We start from the raw sequence: 13353 nt of genomic DNA, 5'->3' as shown, positions 1-13353 counted from the left end.
GATAGCGTCATTGCTGCTTTGTGACAGCTCATCCAACAAAGACCTGTAATGACTTCCAGGCGTCGTTCTTGTTAAAACACCTCAAGGCCCTGCCCACCACCTTGTATGCATGTGAACAACACTGAGGCTCTCTGCCTCCCACCCCTGAGGGCTCTGCTTAGGTGCCTTCACCTGACTGCCAGGGTGGCATACCCACACACTGGGCATTCCGGAGAGTCTCTGACCATGACTTACCTTTGCATATGCGGTTGTCTTAATGAACCACTGCCGGAGGTATTTCTTCTCTACCTTGGCTCCAGAACGCCATGAACAGCCATATTCATTCACCTGCTCATTGGCAAGCACTGTCTGATCCACTGGATCCCAGTTAACCAAGGCCTGTCAGGGTGCAGGAGGCAGAAGGTACAGTGTGCTGATGCCCTGTCAGGGTACAAGGTGCTGATGCCCTGTCAGGATGCAGGAGGCAGGTGTACAGTGTGTTGGATGCCCATTTAGGATACAGGAGGCAGGGGTACAGTGTGCTGATGCCCTGTCAGGGTGCAGGAGGCAGGGGTACAGTGTGCTGATGCCCTGTCAGGATGCAGGAGGCAGGGGTACAGTGTGTTGGATGCCCATTTAGGATACAGGAGGCAGGGGTACAGTGTGCTGATGCCCTGTCAGGATGCAGGAGGCAGGAGTACAGTGTGCTGATAACCTGTCAGGATGCAGGAGGCAGGGGTACAGTGTGCTGATGCCCTGTGGAGGTGCAGGAGGGAGGGGTACAGTGTGCTGATGCCCTGTTAGGATGCAGGAGGCAGGGGTACAGTGTGCTGATGCCCTGTTAGGGTGCAGGAGGCAGGGGTACAGTGTGCTGATGCCCTGTTAGGATGCAGGAGGCAGGGGGTACAGTGTGCTGATGCCCTGTCAGGATGCAGGAGGCAGGGGTACAGTGTGCTGGATGCCCTGTCAGGAGGTAGGAGGCAGGGGTACAGTGTGCTGATGCCCTGTTAGGGTGCAGAAGGCAGGGGTACAGTGTGCTGATGCCCTGTCAGGATGCAGGAGGCAGGGGTATAGTGTGCTGATGCCCTGTGGAGGTGCAGGAGGGAGGGGTACAGTGTGCTGATGCCCTGTTAGGATGCAGGAGGCAGGGGGTACAGTGTGCTGATGCCCTGTTAGGATGCAGGAGGCAGGGGTACAGTGTGCTGATGCCCTGTTAGGATGCAGGAGGCAGGGGGTACAGTGTGCTGATGCCCTGTTAGGGTGCCCTGGGTGAACAAGGTTGTAAGGCAACAGTGTGGCTCTAATCTGAAGAGGCCTTCGGGTGGGCAGCCTGGCCTATGGGCCACTCGGGAGGCAGGGGCAGGGGCAGGTGATCTCCGTGAGTTCAAGGCCAGCGTGGTCTACAAAGTGAGTTGAGGATAGCCAGGGCTATTGGACTACTACACAGAGAAAACCTGTCTCGAAAAACCAAAAGAAAAAAAGAAAAAGAAAAGGAAAGAAAGAAAGGAAGAAAAGAAAAGAAAAGAAAGAATGAAAAAAAAGGCTCAGGGAAGATGGAAGTTTTTAAGCATGTGTCTAATACAACCTTAGGTTTTCCTTAAATGGAGGATGAACATTCAGGATTATAAATTTTAGAACACTTTGGAAAAGAAGAAAATATGATACTACTTAAGTTTAGAAGAACAAGGTTACTGCAGAGGAAATAAATCTACTGGTCTTTAACAACAGCACTAACTAGCCAGGTATGGTGGGCGTGGTGGCGCACGCCTTTAATCCCATCACTCTAGAGGCAGAGGCAGGCGGACCTCTGTGTGTTCGAGGCCACTGTGGTCTACAAAGTGAGTCCAGGACAGCCAAACTCTGTCTCGAAAAACCAAACCAAACCAAACTAAACCAACCAAACAAAAAAACCTAACAGCACTGACTTTACTGAGTGATAACCAGGTGCTGGTTCCCAGGCTCCGTGGTTTACAGCTAAGTGGCTGTCTAGCTTGTGGTGAGCTTCAGGTGTGAGCTATTCCTGCCTCAGTCTCGTGAGGGCTGGGATTATAATTGTGCACCATTACCCCGGCTTCTGTGTGGCCCTTCGTCAGCTTCGTGGTAAAAAGACTCCAATCCTCAGATAATCATATCACAGAGAACAAAAATGAGGAGCAGAGAAGCCCCAGAGATACTGAAGGAAACTGAGACTTAAGAAACTAACCATAGGGCTGGAGAGATGGCTCAGCAGTTGAGAGCACTGGCTGCTCTTCAAAAGGTCCTGAGTTCAATTCCCAGCAACCACATGGTGGCTCACAACCATCTATAATGTGATCTGATGCCCTCTTCTGGCCTGCAGGGGTACAGGCAGGCAGAGCAATACATACATAATAAATAAATAAATCTTAAAAAAAAAAAGAAAGAAACTAACCATAGAGATGGGCGTGGTGGTGCACACCTTTAATCCCAGCACTGGGGAGGCGGAAGCAGGCGGATCTCTGTGCGTTTGAAGACAGCATGGTCTGCAAGACGAGTCTAAGACAGCCAAGGCTACACAGAGAGACCCTGTCTCAAAAAACTGGAGGATGGGGGCAGAAACTAACTATGTTTGCAATTTTGAGAGACTGTAGTTTAATATGTAATATGCAAAGAGTAGACAAGTCTTTCTGGTTTTGTCTTTGTTTTTTTTTCGAGACAGGGTTTCTTTGTGCAGCTCCAACTGTCCTACACTCACTTTGTAGACCAGGCTGGCCTTGAACTGGCAGAGACCCACCTGTGCTGGGATTAAAGGCGTGCACCACCATGCCAGGCGAGGAGATAAGACTTATGTGAACAACTAATGAGCTTTGGGTAAGCACTACTCATGTCAGTAGAAAAAGCGCTCCATCCCCTCCGGAGCCGCTGTGCCTTCTGCCTGCTCTACAGACTCACCTGGCAGGTGGAACATGTGGCCCCAAACATGGTGAATACTCTGCCTACACTTAGCACTTTGTGACATTAGGGTGCCTCCTGGTGAGCAGAGGAGCATGGAGGCGGCACTACTGATTTGAGGTATGCTGCTTAAAAACTTAATGGCCGACTATGTGCTTAACATGTGCAGTTCCTCAGCGCCAAAAGGCATTCACAGTAATTCCCATAGAGATGGTGCTAGAACTACATGCCTCACAGACCCTTCTTCCTTCCTGCTCACCACCCGCATCCACCTCAACTCTGGCCTGCAGGCTAGTTTGCCTTCTGTGAGGAACTCTGGTGGGCTACAGCGGTGCTTCTGCAGGTGACACCATTGTTAGGCTGCTCCTGCTCTGTCAGGGGCCTGACGCTGCCCTCCAGCCTGTGTCAAGTGTCACCAGGGCTACACTTTCTAGCCCTTTGAGGCCGTGCTAACGACAGCACAGTAAGGCCTTTATTACATTCTCCTCAGTGGCTCTTTCAGGGAATGTTGGGACCTGACTGGTTTTGGATGTTTCTCACACCTACATAAAAGTCAGGGTGGAGTGAGGCTAGCTAGTCCATGAGCTATGCTTTCATGTGTTATGATTGACTTTACAACTTAAGGTAGTATAGTTACAAGAGACTCGAAGGTCTGCCATCCGGAATCAGAAGGAAAGACGAGCATTAAACAGTTTATTTCCTCCAACACTGGATCCCAAGGTCTTCCCCCATGTGTGTACAAGGATGACCATGGTAAAAGGCATCTGGGAAAATCAGCTCCTCTGCTATTACTGCTTACATCATGGAGATGGCAGGAAGGAGTTTACTTAGTGGGTAAAAAGAAAGGACCGAATATTGTTTTATTTCTGGTAGTGCCAGGTCTGCCGCAGACGGGCCTATGAACCTGAAGCAGCATTCACATTTACCACTATTACCTGCCTCTGTCTCCCGAGGGCTGGGATTAAAGGTGTGTGCCATCACTCCAGGCTAACAGTGACGACTGAAAGATGAAGGAGATACTAGCTAATATGAACTTACCTCCTTTTGATAGGCCAGTCCAGCTTCGAAGAGTTTGATAAACAGGTATTGAGTCCATTTGTAGTAATCTGGCAAACACGTAGTGATTTCCTGCCAAAAAGGGAAGAGGCGTAAGTACAGAGTCCGGCCCGAAGCCCCACCCTTCCACCTCCCAAGTGCCACATTCAGAGATTCAGCTCTTGGGAGCAGTGAAACGGCCAAGTATTTATGAACTCGTTCCCACTAAGTCGCAGAGGGAGTGAAGAAGCCATTCACTCTGGGATGAAGGAGACGATGCTACGGGAACGCCTCCCCCTCCCCCACCTTCCCTGACCCTGAGTCTCTCAGGTCTTTCCTTATCATCCATGACTGAGAGCTACAGTGCAGGGAACAGCTGTGAACTTCTTTAAAAAGTTTAGTTTTTAGTGGCTGTGGAGTAGATGCACACAAGTGCTGCTGTGGACAGAGGCCATCAGAGGCCAGAAGAGGCCATCAGATCATCCGGGACTGGAGTCACAGGTGGCGGTGAGATACCAGATCTGGGTCTTGGAAAGTAGACTTGAGGCCTCTGGAAGAGTAGCAAGTTCTCTTAACTGCTGAGCCATCTTTCCAATCTAGCTACGGACATTTTATTTTATTTATTTATTTTCTGGCCAGGATAAATGCATGCTAGAGCCAAGAATGTAGCTCACCCAAAAAGCAATCATAAATGTCAAAGGTATTTGTTCACTGTGATGTGATTCTCATTTCAAAATAAATCTTGTAACAAACAAAAACAAACAAATAAAAACAAAATAAATCTTGTGTCTACATAGAACCCAGGTCTAATAGCTTATATATAGCCACATTGTTTTCTCTTTATAATATGAATCAAGCTGTTGTCTACATGGGGAAGATTAATCAAAATTTCTAAAGTTTACTTTCTGCCTGAAAAACAAGTTTAACACAGAATTAAAAAAAAAATAGATCTTGAGTAACTGACAAAGTGTACATTTGGTAAAGTCAAGCCAGCTTACAACCACCATGTACTTGTTTTATAGTGCTACGGAACTTTAAGAAGCAGTGAAAGACCGTTGGCTAAATCTGGGATGGGGCTTAAAGTTTACCGCCTGTGTTGTCCTTGGCTGGTGCCTTAGTTTGAGCGGGACCCCTGGGCCCAAATCTGCCTATCATAATGTTCTACTTGTAGGTTTCTAGGACCCTCTGGATCCTTCTACTTTGCTATTCTGCCATGCTTCTCCCATTTAGAGTCCCAATAGGATGTCCTCCCCTCTGTTCTAGTTTCCTGGTAAGTGAAGGCTTTTGTGGGACATGCCCCTTGGGCTAGTATGCAGATACAAGTGAGAACATTCTCCACAGTTGAGTGGAGAGTGGGATATGACTTTCTCACGTACTCTGGTGCCTCACATTTGACCATGTCCCCTGGAGGGGGAGACCTGGTGGCACTCAAAGGAAGGACAGCAGGTTGCCAAGAAGAGACTTGATACCCTATGAGCATATACAGGGGGAGGTAATCCCCCTCAGGAACAGTCATAGGGGAGGGGAAAAAAATGGGAAAATGGTGGGGGGGGAGGGAAGAATGGGAGGATACAAGGGATGGGATAAACATTGAGATGTAACAAGAATAAATTAATTTTAAAAATAAAAAAATAAAATAAAATAAAAATTAAAAAAAAAAAAAAAAAAGGCTGTGGTGGAGTGCTTGCCTACAAACCCCGAGGCCTTGGAGGTAAGGCCCCAGCATGGCTCTAAGTGGAAAAGAGAAAAGGTAATGGGAAAACATGTTTCAAATGGCTCCATCTGGAGCTGACTTTCAGTGAAAGGTAAAATGGAGAACAATTCTGTATCCTAAAGATGAACAAATGAGATGCTACAAACCCAGGAGGAGGGCAGGGACAGCAGGAAGCAGGAAGCTAACAGGGTTGTTTTTCTTATGTAAGATTCATTTACTTGTTTCTTTTGAGAAGGGTGTCGTGTATTTCCAGGCTGGCCTCAAACTCTGAACTGCTGATCCACTTGCCTCTACCTCCTGAGTGCAGAGGTTACAGGCACATGGCACCTACGCCGCCAGGGCTGTGTGCTGCTGGGGATGTGATCCAGGGCTTGATGCACGTTTGCCAAGCACTCTACCAACTGAGCTGCATTCCTAGTTTTCCATGGGAGTTTTACATGCTGACTTGTTATTGCTGTTTTTAAGTAGCAGCGACCTAATATTAATAACAATTAAATATTTGGGTGTTACTGGGGATCAAACCGAGGGCCTCAGGCACGCTAACAAGCACTATAAGGCCAGCCCACAAAAGGTTGTTTTTTGTTTTGTTTTTAATGCAGCACAGGGTTGGAGAGATATCTCAGCAATTAAGAGAACTGGCTGCTCTTTCAAGGGTTCTGGGTTCAAATCCGAGCATCCACACGGCAGCTCACAACCATCCAGAACTGTAGCCCCACAGAATCTGATGCCCTACAGTAATGTGCGCACAGAACACCAATATATATAAAATAAATAAACAACAGTTTTTAAAATAACTCAACCCTCACTACAGCTGCATCTCCCCACGGCAAGAAACCAGGCAATCTAATGGTGGGTCCAGCAGCCTGGCCACCAATGCCTGAGCTGTTGTTTCTCTGCCACATGCGTGAATCAGCAGCTCCCAGGACTCCATGGGCACCCGGTACCAGGCATGTGGACTCCTCCAGCCCAAGAATCAACTGGCAGACGGGGAATAGCTCGCCTCCCCAAATCCCGTTATCAATCAATGCTACCCTTTCAACTTTGACCTCATGTAATGGCACAGACTTTTTCTCTTTGGTTTTCTAGACAAATATCTTTAAAACTTCCATTTTTAAACAAACATGTCAGGAACCATCTCCTAATATGCTCTTTTACTCATCATTTTATGCCCTCTAACACTGAGGCACCTCCAAAATGCTGCTGAATTAAGACTAGACTAGAAATGTGAAAGCCTTTATACAAAAGCAAATGTGTATACCTCATGTAAGTTTCACAGCTAAATTCTCACTGCATTGTGGTCACAAACACACAGGAAAAATAGATTGAACTGGAGGGTAGGATGGGTGAGGGTTATGGAAAAATATTCTTGGACATAATGCACGCCTTTAATCCCAGTACTTGGGATTGATGTGAGTTCGAGGCCAGCCTGGTCTACAGAGTGAGCCCAGGACAGCCAAGGCTACACAGAGAAACACTATCTCAAAAAAAGAAAAAAAGGCTTAAAAAAAAACCTTCATCCACTATAGTTTTAAGCAACTACATAAAGAAAATTAAAAAAAAAAAAAAAAAAAAAAAAGAAAGAAAGAAAGAAAGAGACTTAAATCTGGGGATGGCACCCATTAATGCCTTATTTTGTATGTATTTGAACTGCTCATAATAAATATCAAAATCTTTCCAGTGAATATATTATAAGAAATATAACATGAATTATAATGGATATGCATTATAATGAAAATAATTTATAATGAATATTTTACACTCTCCAAGCCCTTGAATCTGCTTTCAGACACTGAGTAAAAGTCACATAGCAATAGAACAACCATTCATCTGTGTTCCTTTTGGGTATCATCAGCTCAAAAAGAAAGATGGGCCAGGAGTCTGCATCCCCCCTCTTCTCCCGGACTTCACAGCTGGACTTGACCTGTTTATGTGTTGGTTCTGCATCATGTGCTAGTTGCTGTATGGCCAGGGCCACTGCTGTGCAACTGCCCAGCAAGGCTAGGACTGAGGAGATCACCATGCTCAGCAAAGCTAGGACTGGGGAGATCACTGTGCCCAGCAAGGCTAGGACTGAGGAGATCACTGTGGCTAGCAAGGCTAGGACTGAGGAGATCACCGTGCTCAGCAAGGCTAGGACTGAGGAGATCACTGTGCCTAGCAAGGCTAGGACTGAGGAGATCACTGTGGCCAGCAAGGCTAGGACTGAGGAGATCACCGTGCTCAGCAAGGCTAGGACTGAGGAGATCACTGTGCCTAGCAAGGCTAGGACTGAGGAGATCACTGTGGCCAGCAAGGCTAGGACTGAGGAGATCACTGTGGCCAGCAAGGCTAGGACTTGAGGAGATCACTGTGGTTAGCAAGGCTAGGACTGAGGAGATCACCGTGCTCAGCAAGGCTAGGACTGAGGAGATCACTGTGGCCAGCAAGGCTAGGACTGAAGAGATCACTGTGGCCAGCAGGGCTAGGACTGAGGAGATCACTGTGGGCAGCAAGGCTAGGACTGAGGAGATCACTGCGGCCAGCAAGGCTAGGACTGAGGAGATCACTGCGGCCAGCAAGGCTAGGACTGAGGAGATCACTGCGGCCAGCAAGGCTAGGACTGAGGAGATCACTGCGGCCAGCAAGGCTAGGACTGAGGAGATCACTGTGGCCAGCAAGGCTAGGACTGAGGAGATCACTGCGGCCAGCAAGGCTAGGACTGAGGAGATCACTGTGGCCAGCAAGGCTAGGACTGAGGAGATCACTGTGGCCAGCAAGGCTAGGACTGAGGAGATCACTGTGGCCAGCAGGGCTAGGACTGAGGAGATCACTGTGGGCAGCAAGGCTAGGACTGAGGAGATCACTGCGGCCAGCAAGGCTAGGACTGAGGAGATCACTGCGGCCAGCAAGGCTAGGACTGAGGAGATCACTGTGGCCAGCAAGGCTAGGACTGAGGAGATCACTGCGGCCAGCAAGGCTAGGACTGAGGAGATCACTGTACCCAGCAAGGCTAGGACTGAGGAGATCACTGTACCCAGCAGGGCTAGGACTGAGGAGATCACTGCAGCCAGCAAGGCTAGGACTGAGGAGATCACTGCGGCCAGCAAGGCTAGGACTGAGGAGATCACTGTACCCAGCAGGGCTAGGACTGAGGAGATCATTGTGCTCCTCATCCTGTGCCTTCCTCCCTGTTGTAGCTCAGCTTTCTTATTAAGTCAAAGAATGTACATTTTGAGACTCAAAGATTCCTTCTGGAACCTTCCATGATTTGCCCATTAGAAAAACACAAAGTTAAAACAGAATTCCAGTCTTTCAAAATCAACAAAGGCATTAAAAATATATTATATATCACTTAAAAGCTTTTAATGTAGCCAATTGGCGAAAATTCAAAACCTTCTTTTTACACGTTCCCTGTGAACTACTTACTCAAAACACAGTTCTACAGTCAAGAGGCCACAGGGTTTAACACCTATGAAAATATTAACAGTCTTCCCTCTTTCTAAAGCAGAGACTCCCTGTGGATTACCTGACAAGTGCTAGAAACAACTCCTTGTCACCACTGTGTGTGTGTGTGTGTGTGTGTGTGTGTGAGAGAGAGAGAGAGAGAGAGAGACAGAGACAGAGACAGAGAGACAGACAGACACAGAGAGAGACAGAGACAGAGACAGAGACAGACAGACAGACAGAATGATAGACGGAGTGAGAGCGAGCATGTGCCCATCATCTACTGGGCACATGTGTTGACACTAGAGTCCCCTAGCCTGGAAGTGGTGGTGTACACCTTTAATCCCAGTACTGAGGAGGCAAAGGTAGGCAGATCTCTGTGAGTTCAAGACCAGTCTGCTTACTGGGTGAGTTCCAGATAGCCAAGATTACCCAGAGACCAGAGACCCTGTCTTGAAAAAACAAAAACAAAACAAACAAGACAGTCACAGTATACAGCTTTGTATGCATTCCATGTTTCGGGCTTGGGTCTTACATGGACCCTAGGCTAGCCCTACGCTCAAGGTAATCTTCCTGTCTCATCCTCCCGAGTAGCAGGATTACAGGGGTGAGGTATCATATACTCTTTTCACCTTTAAATGTTAATAGAGCAATCTTGATTTAAACGCTTATATTATTTCATTTTAAGTCTGAAGCCACAAGCAGATCAAAGGAACATTAGCCAGGCAGCTCTCTAGTGGGCAGCCCATAAAAGGTGACAAAGAAGCTAAACGTCACCCCTGCGGCTAGTCCATTTTCTGAGTTTCCCTCTGCCTTCACATCTGGTCCCTCCCTGCACATTCCTGGCAAAGCACCAAGACCCTTGTGCCACAGAGACAGCTCAGGGCTAGAATGCTGCTTGCTAGGGACAAGTGATTTATTTTATCCTCTAAAATTTAAATAATTTAATATGCCCCCAAGTGGTGATCTGACTTAGAAGATCTCATGTAATAAATGTTTCTGTTTTGAAGTCAGAAAGGCATATGATTATCGAGTCATCGGTTTATTCCTCCCACAAAACAGGTGTCAACACCGGAGTGTTTAAAGATCCTCCCCTGGAATCTAGCCCATGAGGCCAAATGTCCAGACCCAACCCCTTCTGCAAGGCCACTCAGGCACCTCCTGTCTGTGGGGTGGGACTCTGTGCCATCCTCATCTGCCCACAGGCATGGTCGGCGCAGTTGGTAAGACCATCAGAAAAAGCAAGTGAGGCTGACTGTCCGTAAATCACCAACATTTCCGTACCTTACTTTTCACAGCTTTCAGATGAGTTCACACAGCTGAAGAGACAGCAGTTAAACACTTGCTGCCCTTGCAAAGAACGAGGGTTGAGTCCCCAGCATACACTTGGCAGCTCACATCTGTCTGTAAGTCCAGGTTCAAGAGATCCAGCACCCTCTTCAAGTGCACATATATACATACATGCAGGAAACCACTCATACACAAAGCAGCCCACACCTACGTTAAGGTACTGTTGGTTTTAACACAAATAGGTAACTCAAATGCATAGCTCTGAAAGCAGGTACAATTTGGCTTCATTCCACATAGATCTATCAAGGTCTCAACTTTTAGGTCCTGTGAGCTCTAGAGAACACCAAGCTATCTACTTGGCATCTCAGTGAAGTAAGCCCTCCACGTCACAATCTTGCACTTTACACTGGGTGAAGTTGGTGTTAAAAATATTTCATAGATTTATAGGACCCAAGGCGGAAGATGTGCTCTCTCAGAACACAAAGAGACTCACAGCAGCCTCCTGGAAACCAACCTTCCTCTCCTAAGGACCCTGAATAATTTAACCTACCAACAAAGAGAATGTGACAGTGACTTGTGGCCCAGTAATTTGGATTGAGGATGTCCAAGAGGCCGAGGCACCAAGGCCTGGTTATGTCTGTGGTCCAGAAGAACATTTGCACTGGGTGTGAGAATCGTGGCGTTCAGAGCCCATCTGGTGCCACTGACATGGCCTCAGGCAGCTGCTCCTTCCCTGCTCTAGAAATATCTAGGTGAGTGTGACGTCATCAGGGAAGGACACTCAGAGGTCCCACAGCAATCCCCAGGCAGAAAAGGGACAAACAGTGTGATTGACAGCTTAGTACCGTCTTGGTTTTGGTCTGAATCAACTCTTCCTGTGGTTTTTGTCTGGGACTTTTTCTTTTTTTCTCTTTACAGAAAGCTTGTAGCAGGAGACCGAGGCAGGAAGATTAAATGTTCAAGCCTGGGTTACACAGTGAGTCCCATGCACTCACGCATAGCGCAAAGTTGAGAGGGGAAAGTGCACACGACCGGAATCCCACCTCGCAGAAGATGGAGCTAGAAGGATGAGTGTGAGGGCAAGGGGCAGGGTGGTTTTGTTGGAAAGGCAGCTTCCACAATGCTTAGTGGTAGAAGCATACAGGAGGCTCTGGGTTCAATCCCCATACAAGGAGGAAAGAGAGAAGGCCAGAGTAATGGCTCACCAGGTAAGCATGCTTGCTTTCACACATACCTCAGCCTTGACCTAGATGACAGCCTTATGATCGGCCCTGCTTTGGAGATGCAGCTAAGCCCCAAGTCCAAACAGTAAGCAAACCTCAGGGAAGGTTGCTAATAAGAGGTTAATGACTCACTGGTGACAAGGACCAGTGGGGGAAACAGTCCACACCACAGCAGGCTGAACCCTCCAGGCCTTCCCTTGTTTAGGGTGTAGCACAGACTGTCTAGCCTTGCTTTTATGCCCCTAAATTTTATTCACCTCTCAAGCGGGCTATCAGATTATGAGGACAAACTGAGGAGCACAGGGCTGGCAGAAGTGGGGCCTCAGGCCTGGATGACCTGGACCACCGCAGGTCAGATGACACCCCCTGACCTTACTAGTGTTTCTGACACAGACATTGCACCTACTGCATGAGTGGAAGGATTTGAAGGGGATCGGCCTGCCTTTCCAATGCTGGGGACCCCTCAGGTATGTTCAGAAGGTTCATGAGTCTTTATTAAACAAAACACTCATTGCAGAGTTTAAGGGTCATCATATTTACAAAACAGCCAGAGCCAAAGCCAGGTGTAGTAACATGCACCTACTCTATCTCAGACTCGGGAGGCCGAGGCAGGGGGAATCCCCATGAATTTGCGGCCTGAGGCAGAATTTTATATAACTATAAACACAGCAGGCTTTTAAGGAAAGGGGTGTGCTATCATTCCTAGAGTCCCATCTTTTTATGCACAGCAGCGAGTCTGAGAAATGCCTCCCCAAGTCACCATACAGTGACTTAGGAGATCTGTGCGCAGAGCCCCCAACACTTCAAAGATTGGAGTAAGGCTGCGTTTATCATTAGCAACTTCCAAATCAAAACACAGAGCAGCAGGCTTTCCTGCTCAGTGACCTGGTGCCACGTTGGCTCAGCACTGTACTTCTGCTCTTTTTAAATCCTCTGCTAATGAGAAGACACTGGCTTAGGGTCAGCTGCTGAGTCTTTTGTTTGTTTTTGTTTTCTGAGACAGGGTTTCTCTGTGTAGCCCTGGCTGTCCTAGAACTCCATCTGTAGACCAGGCTGGCCTCGAACTCAGAGATCCACCTGCCTCTGCCTCTGAGTGCTGGGATCAATCCTGCCACTGCAGCACCGAGCCCGCTGCTGGGTCTTTGTGCTAACACACTCTCCAGAGGGCAGGGGGTTAGCAGGAAGGAAAGTGGGCCTGACACTATGCACATGCACTCATGACTCCTTACAGGCTCACAGAAGTGCTGTGCAGGGATTCCCGGGCCAGCTACACACACCTGGGCTCAGGTGCAGGATGATGGGCTTTCCTCTACCTCTGAGAAGTTTGAGGACATCTACAGTCTTTCCACTCTTCAGCAAAGATCCTCAGCAATTTGTCCCATGTCTGTCTACCCCATCCTCTTCCATCTGTCCTTTTGGAAAAAGAGAAGCGACACTGCTGGCACCTCCACCTCCACAGCTTCCCAGGCCAGAGCTGTCGCTCCTCCCTTCAAGGTCCTGCTGCATCCTACCTAAGCTGCATCTTTCCCAGCGACTCCTGCACATCTTCAGGACACAATAGGCCACATCCCCACCCCCTTTCTGGACCATCATCCTCAGGACCCTCTCAGGCAGCTCACTGAGACCCCAGGGCTTTCTCCTGGCCTCTTCCATCTGTCCGTTTCCATTTGCCACAGCTCCACCTCCACCCCACCCCCTTCTTGGTTTTTCAAGACAGGGTTTCTCTGTGTAGCTCTGGCTGTCCTGGACTCACTTTGTGGACCAGGCTGGCCTCAAACT

The 13353-nt window shown here is 48.1% G+C and overlaps 1 protein-coding gene across 1 annotated transcript in view; it reads right to left on the bottom strand.

Annotated features, from left to right (window-relative positions):
- Lars2 (leucyl-tRNA synthetase 2, mitochondrial) overlaps window positions 1-13353 on the bottom strand; it is a 105440-nt gene that overhangs the window by 53673 nt on the left and 38414 nt on the right. Inside the window, exons 5-6 of the mRNA XM_051140240.1 lie at window positions 3928-4017; window positions 235-378 (exon numbers count right to left, since the gene is read on the bottom strand). Of these exons, the coding sequence (XP_050996197.1) occupies window positions 235-378; window positions 3928-4017 (234 nt within the window). The remainder of the gene's footprint in view (window positions 1-234; window positions 379-3927; window positions 4018-13353) is intronic.

This window comes from Acomys russatus, chromosome 32 (assembly GCF_903995435.1).
Source record: "Acomys russatus chromosome 32, mAcoRus1.1, whole genome shotgun sequence".
Taxonomy (NCBI): Eukaryota; Metazoa; Chordata; class Mammalia; order Rodentia; family Muridae; genus Acomys; species Acomys russatus.
Note: the sequence above shows the minus strand (reverse complement) of the source record. Positions and strands in the feature narration are given on the sequence as shown.